We start from the raw sequence: 19,328 nt of genomic DNA on the forward strand, positions 1-19,328 counted from the left end.
AGTGCTTTTCTATGATACATTTCTTAAAACTACATTTTGTTGCACAAAGGCCAGGACCACACTAATACAGTTCCTTTTTAAAAACTTTGTTTTCCATTTCCTAGTGCAATTTGTTTATTAAAGTATGTGGTACTAGAGTTTTTTTTTTTATACTTGGTCACTCCATGCATTTTTGCTGATTGGATTGCTATCCGATCATTAAAAGACCAAGTGCAAATGCCCTCCAAGACGGATTAGAGATGGATATAAATCCAATCATTCAAACCACCTTGGAAGACGCATTCCAAGCAGAACTCGGTCAAGTTTAAATGCATCTGGCTGTTCAAGCTACATATGTAAATCTTACATACGACAAGCCCCAAAGGAAAAAAAACAGCGCTCACACACACAGATGCTGGTGCTGGGCAGAATAACTTGGAATCAAAGAATAAATCCCATCTTTTAAATTTGCTGCCTGGCATTTACACTTTTCTAATGTCATATTTTTTCCCCAATGTACGCAGTAATGGAAAGCGTTTCCGAAATGCTATGTTTTCAGTAGAGGAAAATGCCCATCTAGTGTGGATTAGAAGCATAAATGTTGCAAAATTAAATTAATATTCTGGGTTCAATACATGTTAAGCTCAATCTACAGCATTTGTGGCATAATGTTGATTACCACAAGAAATGCGTCTGACCGGACTCCTCTTTTGAATATATATATAAAAAACTAATGTATATATTATTTGAGCTGAAATGTTGTTTAAATCATAATTTGTAAGGTTGTTTTAGGGTTTAAGTGTTAACAGCATCATGACAATGGAGTTGATATTTTAAAATCACACTAAAATCGTGTTAACACACATAATGATTACGTCTTGTGGATATACTTTTAAAATAGGGAGGTTTTTTTTTTCTCCCCTTTTTCTCCCCAATTTGGCATGCCCAAGTCCTTGTGGTGGCGTAGTGATTCGCCTCAATCCGGGTGGCGGAGGACAAATCTCCGTTGCCGCCACGTCTGAGACCATCAATCCGAACATCTTATCACGTGGCTTGTTGAGTGTGTTACTGCGAAGACATAGCGCATGTGGAGGCCTCACTCTATTCTCCGCAGCATCCACACACAACTCACCACGCCCCCCACCGAGAGCGAAAACCACATTATAGCGACCACGAGGAGGTTACCCCATCTACCCTCCCTTGCAACCGGGCCAATTTGGTTGCTTAGGAGACCTTGCTGGAGTCACTTTTCATGCCATGGGATTCGAACTCGCGAACTACATTGGTGGTAGTCAACATCAATACTCGCTGAGCTACCCAGGCATAAAAAAAAGTATTTTTAAATGTATGGATTGGCCCCATTCACTTCCATTGTAAGTGCCTTAATGTCACCCAGATTAAGCTTTCTTTTGGTGTTGTTTTTTTTTTTAAAGAGTCAAAATACATTTTTGTGATAATCAACATTGTGCCACTAAGCTGTGGGTTGAGCTTAACTTGATTTGAACACGTAATATTCCTTTAACCTCATGTTAGCCCGCATCTTTTTACGTAGACATTGTGTTTTGTCTTTGCTATACTCTGCATAATTTAATTTAAACCGACTGATCTCAGTTCAGAACATTCTGGTCTGTCAGTAAATGGTTAAACTGTTAATCAATGTATGAGCCCATAGAAATCCAATAACCACCATAAGGAGAGGGTGATTGAGAAAAGAAGGGTTATGTTAAAGAATGGAAAGGAAAGGAGAGGAATGGGGAAAAGTGAAGATATTATCTATAGGCTATTGTACAACACTACACCATAAATGGTAGATGTACTACTATACATTCTCACTGCTTTGTAGTGTGCAAACAGGGGAGTCAGCACCACGGACAGTGTCAACATAATTCAGTACCAAGGACAGCTCATTTTCACCTGTACACAGCCTATGGGAACTCCAATATCTCTGCTCCAGTCCAAGAAATGAGCAAAAGGCAAGAGCAAAAGAGGATTAGAAAGACAAATACTGCATTCATTCCCCTGCCACAGTCTTTCATTTTTCCTTTCGGGCAGTGTAGCAGAGGTTAGATAAACAGAGGGATGTGTGTATAGAGAGAGAGAGAGAGAGAGAGAGAGAGAGAGAGAGAGAGAGAGAGAGAGAGAGAGAGAGATGCATTGCATTAAGAGGAGAGCGCTCCCCTGGAGGGGAATGCATTCATTCCTTCTGCTTGCTCAGCTCTCCACGCAACATTGTGTTTTTGGTGAAACATTCTGCTTTTATTGGCCACTTTACAGTCACTAGAGCCACAGGTGTTCCACTGCATTATAGCAAAACACTAGAGCCAGTCAAACTCAATCCGAGCTGCCCATTGAAAATAAAAAGGAGAAATCAGAGACAGAATCGAATGCAGTGTAGTTTAGGACTTAGAACTTAAAATTAGTCGATGAACTAGAGTCTATGACACTTTTCATTTTTAAGCTTTAAAATGAGGGGCTAGCCACAAACATTTGATTTAAGATGGACTACGGCATCTACTAAAGCATCTCATTTTGTGTTCCGCAGAAAAAAGTCAGTCATACAGGTTTGAAACGAAGGTTAAGACTGTATTAAACTTTTTGGGGAAAAGTATTTCTTTAATAAAAATGGCAAAAAGGCCAAAAATAAAAACCATTGTACAGGCTCATATAAGGCTACTTTGCAGAGAAAAGAAGGAAAAGTAATATAACTCCTGCCAAGGGGTTATGTTTCTCTATAATGAGCACTTGTCTAATTTGGTCTAATAAGATCAGTGAAGAAAAGTAAATTTGTTCTATTTTCAGGTGCTCATTCAAACACTAAGCTCATATCCTCCACATCTGTCACACTAATGCAGTTTAGCAGCAGTAGCGGAGTGTTGAGTAAACAAGGTTAAGCAGCAAATATTACTGTTCTCAGATCTGTGATTTGTTGCATTCAACTCAACATTTGTTGTCGGATAGAGGAAGCTATTTTTGTGAAATCCTGGCAACCCATCTTAAACGAGTAAATATCTTCCCTTTATCTTGGGAGCAGACATAACGCTGTTTGAACTGCCACGAACGACTTAAATTTGTTATGCTGTGGTAATGAATGTGGATTAAAGAGGAAGAATATGAAGCAAATGTGTTTTTTCAAATGCACCCCTTTTAAATAGGTGAAATAAACCTGTCTCAAATGTGCAAATGTCTCCTTGCTTGCAGAAGGGACATTAAAAAAAAAAAAACAGCATTGTGAATTTCAACATGATCATAATGAATATTTCACATGCCTGTTATATTCAAGCATATATATATATATATATATATATATATATATATATATATATATATATATATATATATACATATATATATATAGTATTATATTAATAATTGTGTATTATATTCTTACATTTATTTGTGTGATTTGTTTACATGAATGCTTTGTGGTTCAATATTGTTTATATATCAATTATTAATATAAAATTGCAATAAATAATATTATTTAATAAATACTGATTAGCTTGAATTGTTATATTGGTACACTGAAAAATATGATTAAATACAATTATTTATTTTGTCATTTTATTTTATTATTATTTTACACAATTTATACATTTCAATTTGATAGATTGAATTGAGCAATCTTTAAATAAGTTTTATTAATTTAATTTTATTAAAAGATTGCATAATTAAATTTGATAGAAATTAGTTATGATATTGAACTGCGTAAATATAACAAAAAAAAATTACTTAACCTTTTAAAAAACTTTTGAGTGTGGGGATAAAATATTTTTTTGTAGTATTTTTACAGTTTTAAACATTTTGAACATTTTGGTCCAAGTTACAGCTCTTCTAATAAAAATAAATAAATAAATACATACAACTTTAAATCACTTTGACCCATTTCATAGCAAATACTTTTATATTTGAGGCTGAAAGACCGAAAAATATCAATATATTTTCATTTAGATCTCCCAAACCCATTCTTGACTAGGGTTGCAGCGGTATACCGGTTTCACGGTATACCACGATTTGAAAATTGACGGTTATCATAACATGTACATTTGCTTATCTACGGTATTGAGAAAAAAATGCAACTGGACGGAGAATCTCACATGCGCATCTCCTTTCCTTCTCGACCGTCTGTCAGACTCGTCAACTTGCGCCACACACACACGAAGCAGATGTCATAGAGAAGCGAGGTGAGGGGGTCTGACATGAGTGTGTTTGTGAGTTAAAGCAGTGTTTCTCAACTGGTCTATTCGGGCTGGGTCGCGGACAGCAGGGAAAGAACAATTCCATGGTAACTTCTCCCATTGAAGATATTTCGGCGGCCGCCCAAGTGATCGAGTATTTATCTGCCGAGGCAGATTTAATGATAATCTCGCAAACAGCTAAAGACTTCTCATCTGCACTTTCGCACGAGTGTAACGAGCTCACGATCATGATCTGCTCTTCTCTCTGGCCCACACGTTCAACAACTGGGCTTCCCTCGATATTGCGGAGCGCAGACATCAAAACTGTGACCAATTTCAATTCTAGCGAGACTTTTCTAGTTTAAAGTGTTACGGAGATTGTCAATTCGAACCTCTCAAACAGTAGCAGCCCTGATATGCCAAACAGCACTGAGGAGGAAAAGAGCAACACTGTGCTATGTGCAAAAACAAGATTTTACATGAGTAAAAGCAACTGTTATATTTTGACAAAATGTTATAGTTTCATATTAAATAATTTAAAGTTAGAATATTTTAGACCTCATTTTATATCAACAGTGGCAGTTGTAGTTAAAGATTCATGATGTGTTCCAGCTAGTATTTATTTTTCATAAATACATTAATTTATTACTATTATTTAAGACTAGCTACACTGACCTAACCATGGTAATGAGGAGATTTTCCTCATGTGTAATGTGTGTATAAATATGTAATATTATGTAACAAACGGGATAATAATGGGCCCATATAAGAAAATATGCTCTTCATATTTTTAAAAGGGGGAGAGAAAACTTCCTGTAGATTTTAACATCAACAAAAATATTGTCACTTGATGCATGTCCTTGTACTGGAAAACCATGAACAAAACTATAACATAAAAGGAAATGCGATCCAGGATACATTAAATACAGGTATGTTTAATCTATGGCAGGTCGCCACTTCATTTCCAATGTAAAATCTGTCCTGAAAAAACAAGTTGAGAACCAGTGAGTTAAAGGTACAGACAGGAGCATTACATGTTAATTGTTAATAATCATAGGACATTCATTTAAAAGCTCACACAGCTTATGTTATTTTTCATTTAGTAGTTCATTTAACATATAAACTAACATGCTTTAGTTATATAACATGTTATAGTTACATTATATTTTTTATCATGTTCATAATTCTGTTTATTATAATTCTGTTAGCTTTCTTATTTTTTCCATTTATTTTATTTTCAAAAGGGAGAAAAGTGTTTGCTCAAAAATAAATAAATAAAACTACCCTTCTGTTTTCACTGATAATACTAATTGTGTAATACCGTATACTGTGAAACCGTGATATTTTCTGAGATGGTTATCATACTGTGAATATATCATACCATTGCAACCCTATTCTTGACACAACAAAATACATCACTATGCAAAAACAGACACAGATCCTCTGGTCAGACATATTTTGCTGGCTGTTCAGCAAGTACAAAGATCTTATAGACCATAAGTCATCTTAGCAGTCAGATTTCATCTCTGTATCAACACCGTAGCAGAGAGGTTTTGACACTGAATCCTTTCAGTAGTAGTTAGTGGAGATTGATTGTTCAGCGGGGGATAATCTGGAAGAGGGCACTGAAGAAGTAAATCAGATCAATACTTTATTTCAAACACAAGTGGATGGAAGTCATGGCCATAGACGTAGTCAATATTTTCCCTCGAGGCCTCAGGTGTAGTGTGACAGGATTACATTATATTGAGAGGTTAATTAAGTATAATGTCTCACTTAAAGGAATAGATCACCCAAAAATAAAAATTCTCTCATCATTTACTCACACTCATGCTATCTCAGATGTGCGTGACTTACTTTGTTCTTTTGAACACAAATGAAGATTAATAGAAGAATATTTTAGCTCAGAAGGTCCAAAAAGCACATAAGCATGTCATAAAAGTGTTCCATAAGACTGCAGTGATTTAATCCATGTCTTCCGAAGTGCTATGATAGGTGTGGGTGAGAAATAGATCAATATTTGATCTTTTTTATTATAAATCTCCACCTTTGATGAGCCTCGTACAGTAGGAGGCTGAATGTGAAAATGAAAGTCAGAAGTGTAGATTTGCAGTAAAAAGGACTTAAATATTTATATTTTTCCTCACGCCTATACACTCACCTAAAGGATTATTAGGAACACCATACTAATACTGTGTTTGACCCCCTTTCGCCTTCAGAACTGCCTTAATTCGACGTGGCATTGATTCAACAAGGTGCTGAAAGCGTTCTTTAGAAATGTTGGTCCATATTGATAGGATAGCATCTTGCAGTTGATGGAGATTTGTGGGATGCACATCCAGGGCACGAAGCTCCCGTTCCACCACATCCCAAAGATGCTCTATTGGGTTGAGATCTGGTGACTGTGGGGGCCATTTTAGTACAGTGAACTCATTGTCATGTTCAAGAAACCAATCTGAAATGATTCGAGCTTTGTGACATGGTGCATTATCCTGCTGGAAGTAGCCATCAGAGGATGGGTACATGGTGGCCATAAAGGGATGGACATGGTCAGAAACAATGCTCAGGTAGGCCGTGGCATTTAAACGATGCCCAATTGGCACTAAGGGGCCTAAAGTGTGCCAAGAAAACATCCCCACACCATTACACCACCACCACCAGCCTGCACAGTGGTAACAAGGCATGATGGATCCATGTTCTCATTCTGTTTACGCCAAATTCTGACTCTACCATCTGAATGTCTCAACAGAAATCGAGACTCATCAGACCAGGCAACATTTTTCCAGTCTTCAACTGTCCAATTTTGGTGAGCTCTTGCAAATTGTAGCCTCTTTTTCCTATTTGTAGTGGAGATGAGTGGTACCCGGTGGGGTCTTCTGCTGTTGTAGCCCATCCGCCTCAAGGTTGTTTGTGTTGTGGCTTCACAAATGCTTTGCTGCATACCTCGGTTGTAACGAGTGGTTATTTCAGGCAAAGTTGCTCTTCTATCAGCTTGAATCAGTCGGCCCATTCTCCTCTGACCTCTAGCATCAACAAGGCATTTTCGCCCACAGGACTGCCGCATACTGGATGTTTTTCCCTTTTCACACCATTCTTTGTAAACCCTAGAAATGGTTGTGCGTGAAAATCCCAGTAACTGAGCAGATTGTAAAATACTCAGACCGGCCCGTCTGGCACCAACAACCATGCCATGCTTGTATGCATTCCCATTCTGACATTCAGTTTGGAGTTCAGGAGATTGTCTTGACCAGGACCACACCCCTAAATGCATTGAAGCAACTGCCATGTGATTGGTTGATTAGATAATTGCATTAATGAGAAATTGAACAGGTGTTCCTAATAATCCTTTAGGTGAGTGTATTATCACTTTAGAACATATGGATTTTACCACTTGAGTTTTATGGATTACTTTCATTGGACCTTCTGAGTTCTGGTCACCATTCACTTGCAATATGAGGACCAACAGAGCTGAAATATTCTCCTAAAAATCTTTGTTTATGCTCTTCAAATTTGTATTAATTTTTTTTGTGCACTTTCGCATGAGAGATTTATTCACTAACTTAGACAACCAGTTGTCTATGTGACATTTTTGCGAAAAACTAAATTGCTTTCTGCAATTCTGAAATGAAGCAATTCTCCATAATTCATAAACAACCCCCAACTTAATGAATCTCTTGTGAGATGCACAGTGGCACAGAAATTACACATTTCACCTTCAAAGGAGTGCTTACATTTGAGCTACAGATCTGATGTGAATCAAAGGCTGTGTAGATGTAAATCAAAAGAAGTCAGTATGAAGGTGTGTATTTGCATAGTAAATGTGCATGTATGTGTGTGTGTGTGTGTGCATGTGTGTGTGTGTGTGTGTGTGTGTGTGTGTGTGTGTGTGTGTGTGTGTGTGCGTGCGCGCGCGCATTGGGGAGGGTGGTTTAGAAAGGGACAGAAAACAAAACAAACAATTTCGTAGGGAGGGAAAAAATCTGTATGCCACAAATCAAAGTCAAACTGTGATGACATGAAAATAAGATGACAATACAATAGTTACAAAACACACATATGGATGCATCACGTTCTGGGGGGAAAACATGGGAGTAATTCCCATCGGAAAATCTAAGTCATTTACACACAATACTTCTGTCTGAATTTAAGGTCACTATGCAAGCAATTAGTTGAACAGAAAAGAAACTTCAGAAAAACTGAAGTCAAGATCCTGTTTACACCTGGTATTAACATCCATCTTGGGTGATTTGATCACAAGTGAACAGCACTAATTACAGGTGTTAACGGGGTCTGAAAGGTTTTGTGATCCGATTGTTCACGTTATGTTGAGGCGATTTTGAGGACACCTCTGGACCCAACCACTTCTCTGAAATTCTCATTAGCCAACAGATGCCCATGTCCAAGTCAAATGCAGCACAAAGTTTTACTTTTCTTAAGCTGAAATCAGTCTGGACTTACCGAAATTCCAAACGATGCCAGTAAGTAATAGGCCAAATCAATATGTATTGTTGTGCATCTGAGAGACCCATTTTCCGGGTGAAATGGGTGCCAAAAAGAGTTGTTTTCAGCTGTATAGGACGTAATATAGAGAAAATAAATATACTGTATATTTTATAAACTGAAAAACCCAACCAAAACCCCAAACCTAACCATCAGTGGAGTAAAAATGTGATGTTAGAGGGGAAAATGCAACCTACGGATCGCACTCGTCGCTGATTATGCGAACGCAAATACTTCCTGGTTTCAACGAGGGACGCAAACCCAGATCTCCAATGCTGCTGACGCAACACGCTTCCGGTCGCACCATAAGGGACGGTAAACATACTTCAACAAATACAGAAATGTCTGATAGGAGATGCCACTTGTCGGGGAGTCGCAATAATGTGGCTGATCTAAGGGTACGGGAACTCTCGGAAACAACATGTCGACTTCCCGTGTGATCGAAGGACCATCTACTCACCTAACACATTATCATTGCACCAAAAAAATATTTTAAACTATGCTAAATTCAAACAATGTATCAATAGCAACATTCATATATTCATATTTATTTATTATTTTAAACTTTTTATTACAGAAACATTAACAAGGGGACAAGAAATGATGGGGAAAGAGAGGGAAAGGGGGTTTGGGACACAAATCAAACCCCACCTTCCCATATGAGCACCACGGCTCCACATGCATGGAGCATGTGTACTAACCACTAGGCCATGGCAGTGACCACATTAACACTTTTAAAGAATGACAACAATTTGTTTGACACACAACAAAGTCTTACCCATTTCTTCATCTATCTATCCCCATTCATCTGGTTCTTTCTCTTTCCCTTCATAAGCTTGATCCAGTCTGGAAATTCCTGTTCCAAATCATTCAATCTGCTCTTCATGTTCAAAATGAAGCCCAACATAAATTATGTCATGTCAGAAGCATTAATGAGCAGAAAGCAAAAGCTTGATTGTGCCGACAATGTCCCTCAAGAGAATTCAGCTGTGCTCAATGCACATTACAGCAATACAAACAAGACACACTACCTAAATGTATTGCACCGCTCTCTGGATGACTTAATTCTGATAGGTCAATCGCAGCATTCTGCAGTCAAACATTCAAACACTCAAATCACTGTGTCATCTCTCTCTCCTCACATTATAAAATAATTTAAACTCAAATCAACATTTGTCCATTTATTTATTTGGCAAGTAGCAGAGTAATAAGCAGAATAATGTAGTCAAACGGACATTATCGCAAAATAAAAACGACCTCTTCCATTATAGTAATATCTACATAAAGTTTTTATAGATGGAGCCTCATTGAGAGCCCCATATTGTTGGTATTTAACCATACACAGGTCCTTCAGAATTAAGATGAATAAAGGAAAGTTAGTTCTGGACCAAAATCTAAAAGGATTTAAAAGATATCATCTGGAGTTACAGGCACTATAAAGAAAAAGAAAAAAGGTACTCACAACTGATCTATAATTCAACAAGGAGTGCTGAAGTCTACTGATTTTTGTAATAGACCTACCTATCTCTGAGTAAAAATAAAATATTTAAGATTATTTTTTCACCTGTAGTTTTGCTCCAAATCACACGTGAAAATTCTCATTTGCTACAAAATAATGGATTACTCTGTAAATACTGGTCTATGGCATTTAATATTCAGGCAACATAGATTTTTTCTTAAGATAAATTATTCACGCCCACACACACACACACAGTTTTTCTCCCAATTTGGAATGCACAATTCCCAATGTGCTCCAAGTCCTCGTGGTGGCGTAGTGACTCGCCTCAATCCGGCAGCTGTCTCTGTGTCTGAGACCATCAACCTGCACATCTAATCACGTGGCATGTTGAGCGCGTTACTGTGGAGAAATAGCACGTGTGGAGTCTTCACGCCACCCATGGCGCCATCCACGCACAACTCGCCATGCGCCCCACCGAGAGCGAACCACATTATAGTCATCATGAGGAGGTTACCCTGTGTGAATCTACACTCCCTGGCAACCGGGCCAATTTGGTTGCTTAGGAGACCCGGCTAGAATCACTCAGCACGCCCTGGGGTGTGTCACTAGCGAACTCCAGGGGTGGTAGCCAGTGTCTTTACCACTAAAAAAAATCAGCCAGAGAAGATTTTGGAAATTGATTTGACATGGAATAACACTATTAAAAATCTACAAGCAAAGTCCTTTTTTCCCCTTGCCTTATTTACACACACTCCTCTATAAAATAATTTCAGCCATGGAAAATATACTGCCTTCATACTACAGTCAGTTGTGGTTGCGGTGGGGGGCTGAAAAGGTGGGAAAGCCCTGAATTAATCTGATTTAATCAAGCCTCTCTCTCGCTCTCTCTCAAACACACAGAGCTCTGCTCCAGCCCTGCTCTACTTCCAGTGTTTGAGTTATAGTGACCAATACTTCAATTGTGCACCACGAGTGAAATGAAATCCACCGTTTTGCCCAGAAAAACACCAAAGGACCCATGAAAGACATTCCCATTAGCAGGGCTAAAATGGAATAAATATCTTTAATCTCCATCCCAAGAGTACACTGTATAAATAATTTTGTCGTGGGTGGTTGCGTTTTTATTTTTTTATCCTTTTGATGACTGCCTTGCTCATGAAATGCAATAAATCAATTACACTGATTATTTGAACTGATGGTAAATGGATTCAAAAACTAAGGTCAGGCAAATATATACAGGGCTGGCAGCAGAGAGTGAAGTGAAATGCATTAGCAGACTTTCATAAAAAATCTATTTGTAAAAACATTGGAAGGGCAGAGGGTTCCTGCTGTGGAGAGGGGCCTAGGGAGTGCACAGAGATTTCCAGATTCCATGTATTTTAAGGTGAAGAGTGTAGTTTTCTCGATGATACATTTTCTTCTAATCCCAGTTAAATGTGTAGAGATAACAATAAGTAAACCAAATGTCAGCTGAAATCCTTGAGTGCAAACAAGGTGATGCCATCAAAACATGATCAAGTGTGTTTGAGCGGTCTGGCATGACAACTTCTGCCTCAGCCATTGGCACGAGTTTGATCATATGGGAAATCAACACGATGTTTCAGAAAGTCCATACCCTGAAATGAACCCCATTCAGGCAAATGACTGACAAGCTGCATTCCCCTTCAGACATTTTGCATCAATTTGAATGCGTTTACCCGTTTCTGTGGCTCGCACATGCCCAATCGCCCAACATCAGTTAACCCATTTGGCCACTGGGGGCATTGTTTGAATATCTGTAAGCACAAACCAGCTTTAGCTAAATACATTTCAACCTACTGTTTCCGATTTCACGGTGAGATCAGTCTGCTAACACATGGGTTTTGGTCCTGTGGGAACCTGGAAGGAATTACGCTCACATAAACAATGGTAAGTGCATTTTGCAGTTTGCATTTTCAATCTAAATTATATTTTTACTCCACTGAAGGTTAGGTTGGGGTTTGGGGATAGAGTTCATAAAATATGCATTCCTGTTGACTGTATTGCATCACTTACTACTAAAAACAACATGGTTTACAGCTTGCTTTTGGTGTCACTTGTTGTAAAGTTCACACATGCCCATACAACACTTCCAGCTTCAGCCACTGGGGGCAGTGATTAGAATTTCGGTGAGCACAAAGATTTCAGCAGCAAAACTTTTGACTGTCTACTGTCCCCGAATTCCCAGTGTCTTGGCAGATGGTGGGGTGTAGAGTGTCACTGACAGAGCTGTGACGAGACAACTAGAACCCACTTCCACACATACGCAAGACTAAATCAGTCCCACTCATGATACACCACTTTTGCCAGAAAATCTACATACTCTATGCAAGCATGCAAATGTATATAATTCATGGCCAAATCATTTCCACCGTGTTCATGTTCTAGCGTACAGAGTATTTCATGCCTAATCAAGACAATTTTCAACTCACATATATGAACCTTTGCTTGTATGACAGTTCAAGTGTTCACCAAACATTCCAACAGACCAATAAATTCAAAACAAGCATGCAAAACTAGTTTATTCTTAGTCTGACCACATTTCATTGAAGGTCTTTCTTTTAACACCCCTGGAAGTTGATACCCATGCTGAGTGTCAGGGTGACAGAAGCCCTTAATGCAGACACCATGATGGTCTGATCTTTAAGGCTGTACTTTGACTCTCTTTCAAAGAACAGCTGAATGTCTTTGGTAAGAGACAAGAGACAAATTATCCTGGTGTATCCTATTTTTATTTCAACTCTATGTTGTGGAGTTCTTAATGTTTATCTGTACCTTTTCTTTGTGGGATTACTTCTTTGTGATGATGATGATGATCTTTAAATATTTTTTTGTTCTTTGATTTTAGGGCTTTTGACCCTTTATTAGACCAATGAGATCTCTTGAGAATTCATAGGTATTTTACGCAAAGTGTGATCCTTACATGCATTTGCTTTCATTTACACAGACATTGGAATGTACAATAGTGAAGTATTGAAGGCATCTAAAATGAACATATAAACAGAGATGTACAAATGTTTATGAATCTTAATTGAATCCATGAACACTGATTTTTTTCTTTATTGTATTTATAATGAACAATACTGATTAAACGTTCAATGACATCACATTTATTTAACTCAGTGGCATTACCTGATTTATATTTATAATGGTTTCATTCTGTTCTGTCTGATTTCTGGTTTCATATTCAACTCGCTTCAAAGAATTACATCACTTTAAACTACAATATACTTTAAAATGTAAAAAAATTCTGTAATCGTTTTATTATTCCATAATCATTTAATTTTCAGTTTGTTTGCAAGGGGACACAAAAGTGTATATGCCAAGTCTTAAAGACATGACAAGGGATGAGCAGAGTAATTTTGTGGTTGAGTACTCTAACACGCATTAAAAAGAAAGAAACAAACAATCGATTAATTTAAATGTGGAATTCAACCTTTAACCTTTGAACCAGTTTTTCTTCTGAAAAATGGCAAGATTAAGGTGAGAGAAGCAGAACCATTGCTGTCCATGGCAGGCAAAGGCACAAAGAAAAATAAAATCGCAATATTCCAGAAGTTGGTTCACTAGTCAAATATTTAAAGCTAAATGAGTACTCGATTAATCGATCACTTGTGCATATCACTAAAACGAAGAAAATAAGAAAAGAAATGCACCACAAAAAAAATCATAAATGTAATCCATTTAAGTCATACACTATAAATGAAGTTCTGTGTGAGGAACATATCTGAATTTAAAGGGGAACTATTATGCAAAATTCACTTTTACATGGTGTTTAAACATAAATGTGTGTTGGCAGTGTGTGTACACAACCACCCTATTAAGATAAAAATCCACCCAGTCCTTTTGTTTTAACCCCCATTCATCATTAGCACTGTCTCAGAACAAGCCGTTCACAGATTCTGTACAAAGTGACGTCAGTTTGTACAGGCCCTGCCCATGACTGTTGACGGACACTGCTGACGCACATGTTTGTTTGTGTGTGTTGCTTCGTTACAGCGCATAGCGAACGTTGTAACAGTATGTGTGTGTTGCTCATCCATCGTTGCAAAACTGCTGAAAAAAAAAAACTCTACAACAAATAAATAAATTGATCAAATAACCATTCAGAAACTTCCTGGTTCATTCTCAAAGTTGTTGCATCTCTCCCTCATCAGTGTCCGACTCCGGTTCAAACATACAGGGCTCAACACAACTATTTTCACAGTCAGTCATATTTCTTATGATGTCTAGTTATCCGAATCAGAGATGTCAAAACTCCACCCTATTCTGGATACGGGGCAGGAAGCACAAGCTCATTTGCATTTAAAGACACACACACACACAAAAACAGCTCCTTTTTATTCCCACCCAAAAACTGGCATTTTCAAAAAAGGCCCAAATGGTCAAATCCTGCACTTATATAAATTATCAAAAACTGCCACCTTTAGAAGCATTACGACCAGGATTTACCTCAATGATGTCTAATGTGCACTGGCTCTTGTGTGTCTTGTGACTGACTTTCAGCTAATAACAACTTAAATTAGACTCTCTACCTCACATAAAACTACTGTATGACATCAGAGAGCACTTTAAATATGGCAGTCTGGACTACTTAAATAACGAAGTTTGGAATACTTTTACACAGATTTTTTAATTTGTACCAAAATTACTGTACCACAATAAAAAGACAAAGATAATTTCAATATTAAAAGGACTGACACAAAGAACCTTTAAAATACATAAAGATCACAGAACAATGATCACAACACTTGTAAAGATATATGTTCCCCAGAGATGCAGCCAGAGTTTCGAGTGAAATTATGGGAACAAAGCACAGCACAGCGAGGCATCAGCGGTCATTAGTGCTGCGTGGGACGTGCCAGTGGACAGGTGGGTGCAGAGCAGGTGCTCATCAACATACATCTGGAGCTGCGACATTCAAAACGTACCTCCAGTTCTCAGGGGGATACAGTGAATTATACAGACAGACAGGAAGCCTACTGCTCTTTCATCAGGTACACCAGGAGAGTGAAAATGAAGTTTAATAAAGGTTGATGTTTTTTTAACAGCAGAGGGCAGCCTTTAAATTGAATCTCAGCAGCATGATAGTGCATAGGTTTTTCAGCACACCTCATTCCATATTTCTTGCCTTATGGGGTCATCTATGAAAAGTGTAACCGAATTTGTTGAATTGATTTTTTAGGAACATACAGTATGCAATGTAAAATATTCAAGTCACCGTTACTGCCAATCGCACTGTGGAAATGGCTTTTGCAAGGGAGTCGACATAATGACTTACAAACTCAAAATGTGGTTCTGTACTGAATAAAACTCAAAATGTGGTTCTGTACTGAATAAAGGCCTGTAGTTTTTTGAACATAACTTTTTTTTCATCCATTTTTTTTGGACATTGAGTTGGGTCCATTAGTACCTGTCTTTGGATGAGGGCTAAACTGTCCAATGCCCTGTTGATCAGCTCGTCAACAACCTTTGGATCTTCTATCGTACGGTTCTCTCTGAAGGCATCTTGTACCCTCCGTAAGGCATACATCCTGTGGAAAACGAGAGCGATACAAGTAAATAATAATGTATTAACCAGTGCCTGCTGCAAACAAGTGGGTTATGTGGTGTACTGGTTAAAGTTCAGAGCTAGTAACATGAAGGTTACTGGTAGTGCTGCAACAACTAATTGATCAAATAAATAATAATTAGGGGTGTAACGATTCACTCGGTTCCGTTCAATTCACAAGACTAGACTCACGGTTCGTTTGGTTCAGTTCACGATTTTTTAAACTAAGCCTTAAGAAAAGGTACGATTGAAAGTGTTTTTTTAATGCATTTATTTTTATGCGGTTTCTGTCCTTTAAAATTTAGCTACAGTGGGTATACATCCAGAATAACTGTAAACGTACTGTTCTTAAAATTGTAAATGGTGTGCACTTATATAGCCCCGCTTTGACCTTAGCAGTATTCAAAGTGCTTTACACTGTGTCTCATTCACCTGTTCACACACACATTCACAAGCACCAATGACGGCAGAGCTGCCATGCAAGGCGCTAGCCTGTCATTGGGAGCAACTTGGGGTTCAGTGTCTTGCCCAAGGACAGGGCCAGGAATCGAACCACCAACCCTGCGATTAGTGGCCGACCTGCTCTACCACCTGAGCCACAGCCGTGGTGCTAAAAGGGCTAAATTATCCATCAGAGATGTACTGGGCCTAAAAATCAGCCCAGAACAGGGCAGCGGTGACACCAAATGGAAACATTTGCTAATAATTATGCTTAATGAAAATACAGAACTATGTTAGATGCATATGCTGCTTACACACGGTTACCATGACTTGGTAAGACTTTTGAAGATTGACTGTAACTGGACAGTCCACTTTTGTTTTAGAAAATACTAAATCTTTACACTTTACTGTCTAAATTGCCTGATCTCATTATTATACAGAGCTGTTTAGTTGTAACATTTAAAGGTATATATTTTGTTTAAAGTTTTGTAAAAGTATCAAATTGTGAATTTATTTATGTAAATGTAACCAAAAACATACAACATGTATTATTTCTGTATTATAAAAATCAAATTTTAATAAAAAACGGGAAATAAAAAGTAGCTTTTATCCAATTAATCAAATAAATAATAGAAGATTAATCGATTATTAAAATAATCCTTAGTTGCAGCCCTAGTTACTTGTTCTAACTAGAGGTGGGGAAAATATTGATATTTAAGTATCATGATATTTTCCCTCGTGAAATCACATCGATATTTCCACGCTAAATATTTATATTAATATTTACATTTTTCAACATTAATATTGTGGTGATGGGGAGGGGGGGGATATCTGAACAATTTGATTTGTATTCACAAGCTCTTGTTTCAATTCTGATTTCAAATGGATATGATTAGATTCAGATTATTTTGGGTAAATTCAAATCTGCTTTTTGTCCCATTGTTAAAATTCAAAAGACATAACTAACAGCGTTAACAAAGATCTTACCAAGGCAGTAATTTTTCACATAATTGAGATGTAACTGTATAGGAGAGTATCTGCATTACAGCAACTCCACAAGCGCTCTCAGAGCACACGGAGCATATTATAAGCCACCTGTCAGCTGTCAGTCAGTCAAAGAGTTTACTAATATCGAATTGAAGAAATAAAAAATGATCTTTAAGATTATTGTGTAATTGTGAAGTTTCTTCCTCTAATCACTTTTCCTTTGGTCTATTAATATCACAAACGAAAACTGACTGGTCAATTGCGATCAAAGTAACGAGTGCCCCTAGCATAAATTAAAATCTTGTGATTTTAAAAATCAATATCAGGATTGCTCAAATGAAGATCACAATTCTTTGGAAAAATATTTGCCTAGTCTGTTTACTGTATACATCAATGTAAAGTTTGACACATATTCTCAAAAGTGCTTTTATAATAACACTGTATTTTAATAAAGGAAATCTTAGATAATAGTACCTTTTTGTGGCAAATGGCAACACAGAAAAAAATTCCAATGGCTTTGGTCATGTGGGGATAAAAAAAGCTATTAAAAGATTGTGTTCCAAAAAGATCAACATACCCTTGCAAAGTTTGTAAACTAATTCACGGAGAGCAAATATTCTCCCAATAGTTACATGCATTTTTTTCAGCCATGTCGTGGGCAGATAACTGGCCCTCTACTAGCGCTGTAAACCTCAAGGGGAAAACTCAAAGCCATTAGGAAATGGAGAACTGACTGACAGGGATGCAGTGATCTCATCAAATAGCAACAAAGAGACAAGGAGCGTGTTGACAGCGCATAAGTCACATTTTCAGTGGATAACAAGGTTCATTAGCACCAGCACTGTCTGTGCCATATGCTAATAATGGAGCAGTCATTCGACAGCTAGTTACCAAGCTGTAGTGTATCTTTGTACACCTGCACTTCTGGGGAGTTAGTAAGCGAGAAGGCGTCATAGCTCTAGCCTTTTCATATGGCAATACGAGCAGCGTGGGGCATACGAGGGCTCCCGTGGCACGACTGGATCAAAGAATCACCTGGCACCCAAGGAGGCACCTCCTCCAAGACGAGGCAACTCTATTCTGACAGCCAAATCCTAAGCTCCACCCATTCCGCTGGATGAGGGAAGAAAAAGTGGAACATATTGCAGGGGCAGAAATGCAGAGAGGTGAAAAAAGTCTGCTCATGGAAGCTGAAAATAATGAGAGTAACGAAGATAAAGAGAAAAATAAAATAAAAAAGAAGTCCAGACCAAAACTGCAGCATGTTTTCTCAAATTTGGGTAAAAATTGGTTAAAATGTAGCTAACGGCCAAAGTATAGTTCTATTTTGACGCAGACGCCGAGTACAGTCGAACACAAGCCAGTCCAAGTATACTCAATTTGTCGGTGCATGCGCACACACGCATTTGGCGCGTACACGCTATGACTTCTGAAGAGAAATTGCCCGGCATCTCACAGGAGTTTAGATTATGTCTTCTAGCATTTCTTTGTGAGAAATGGCTCAAATGTGAGTAATGACACCTTGTGGATATACTAATTTTTGCAAAAAGTTACAGGTGCATACACATGATGTGCGTTCAAAGACACGCGTTAGACAAATTTTGTTGCACGCGTTATGTGCTTGCGCACTCTGCTGATGACGAGATTTGCGTCACGCGTCCAGCGTTCATGTCTGTCCGAAGTAAACTTTGGGCATGAGAGTCCTACACTCTAATTGGTAGCGAACACACAATTAAATTAGTTAAAATTATGAATAAACACACAAGGAGACTGGGTAGGGCTGGGTAATATTGACTTTCTAAATAATCATGATAAATCCCAATATAAATTCTTACAGGGTTTCTATTTGGTCATTGTACTAACATATACTGTATGTTTCAGAACTCAAAACTTTCACTGCAAAAAGAGCATTTGTTGAACCCAAGCTGCCAAAACGACTCATTCTCTACTTCCTCCACATTGTGATGTCACATTGTGGTAGAAATTTGCATCTGACCGCCTCCACAACAACACATTAACAGCTACTTTACCTTGCCACTTCCGTAGCCCCGCCCAGCAGAGGTGAGCAGTGAGATTGCAAGGAGAGTGCAGGTCAGTCAAGAGCAAAGAGCCAATCAAAACAGTGGGCGTTAACTGTCAGGTCATAAAGGAGAAGCAGCATCAAAACCCAGGGGTTTAGAATTAATGTTTTTGTACAAATAAACATTACTAATATTAT

At 38.0% G+C, this 19,328-nt stretch overlaps 1 protein-coding gene across 1 annotated transcript in view; it reads right to left on the reverse strand.

Moving 5' to 3' along the window:
* The window catches only part of LOC127635293 (LYR motif-containing protein 4B), a 76,173-nt gene that overhangs the window by 37,128 nt on the left and 19,717 nt on the right, over positions 1 to 19,328 (reverse strand). The window contains exon 2 of the mRNA XM_052115210.1: positions 15,545 to 15,665. Coding sequence (XP_051971170.1) covers positions 15,545 to 15,665 — 121 coding nt within the window. The remainder of the gene's footprint in view (positions 1 to 15,544; positions 15,666 to 19,328) is intronic.

The sequence above is a fragment of the Xyrauchen texanus genome, chromosome 42 (genome assembly GCF_025860055.1).
Source record: "Xyrauchen texanus isolate HMW12.3.18 chromosome 42, RBS_HiC_50CHRs, whole genome shotgun sequence".
NCBI lineage: Eukaryota > Metazoa > Chordata > Actinopteri > Cypriniformes > Catostomidae > Xyrauchen > Xyrauchen texanus.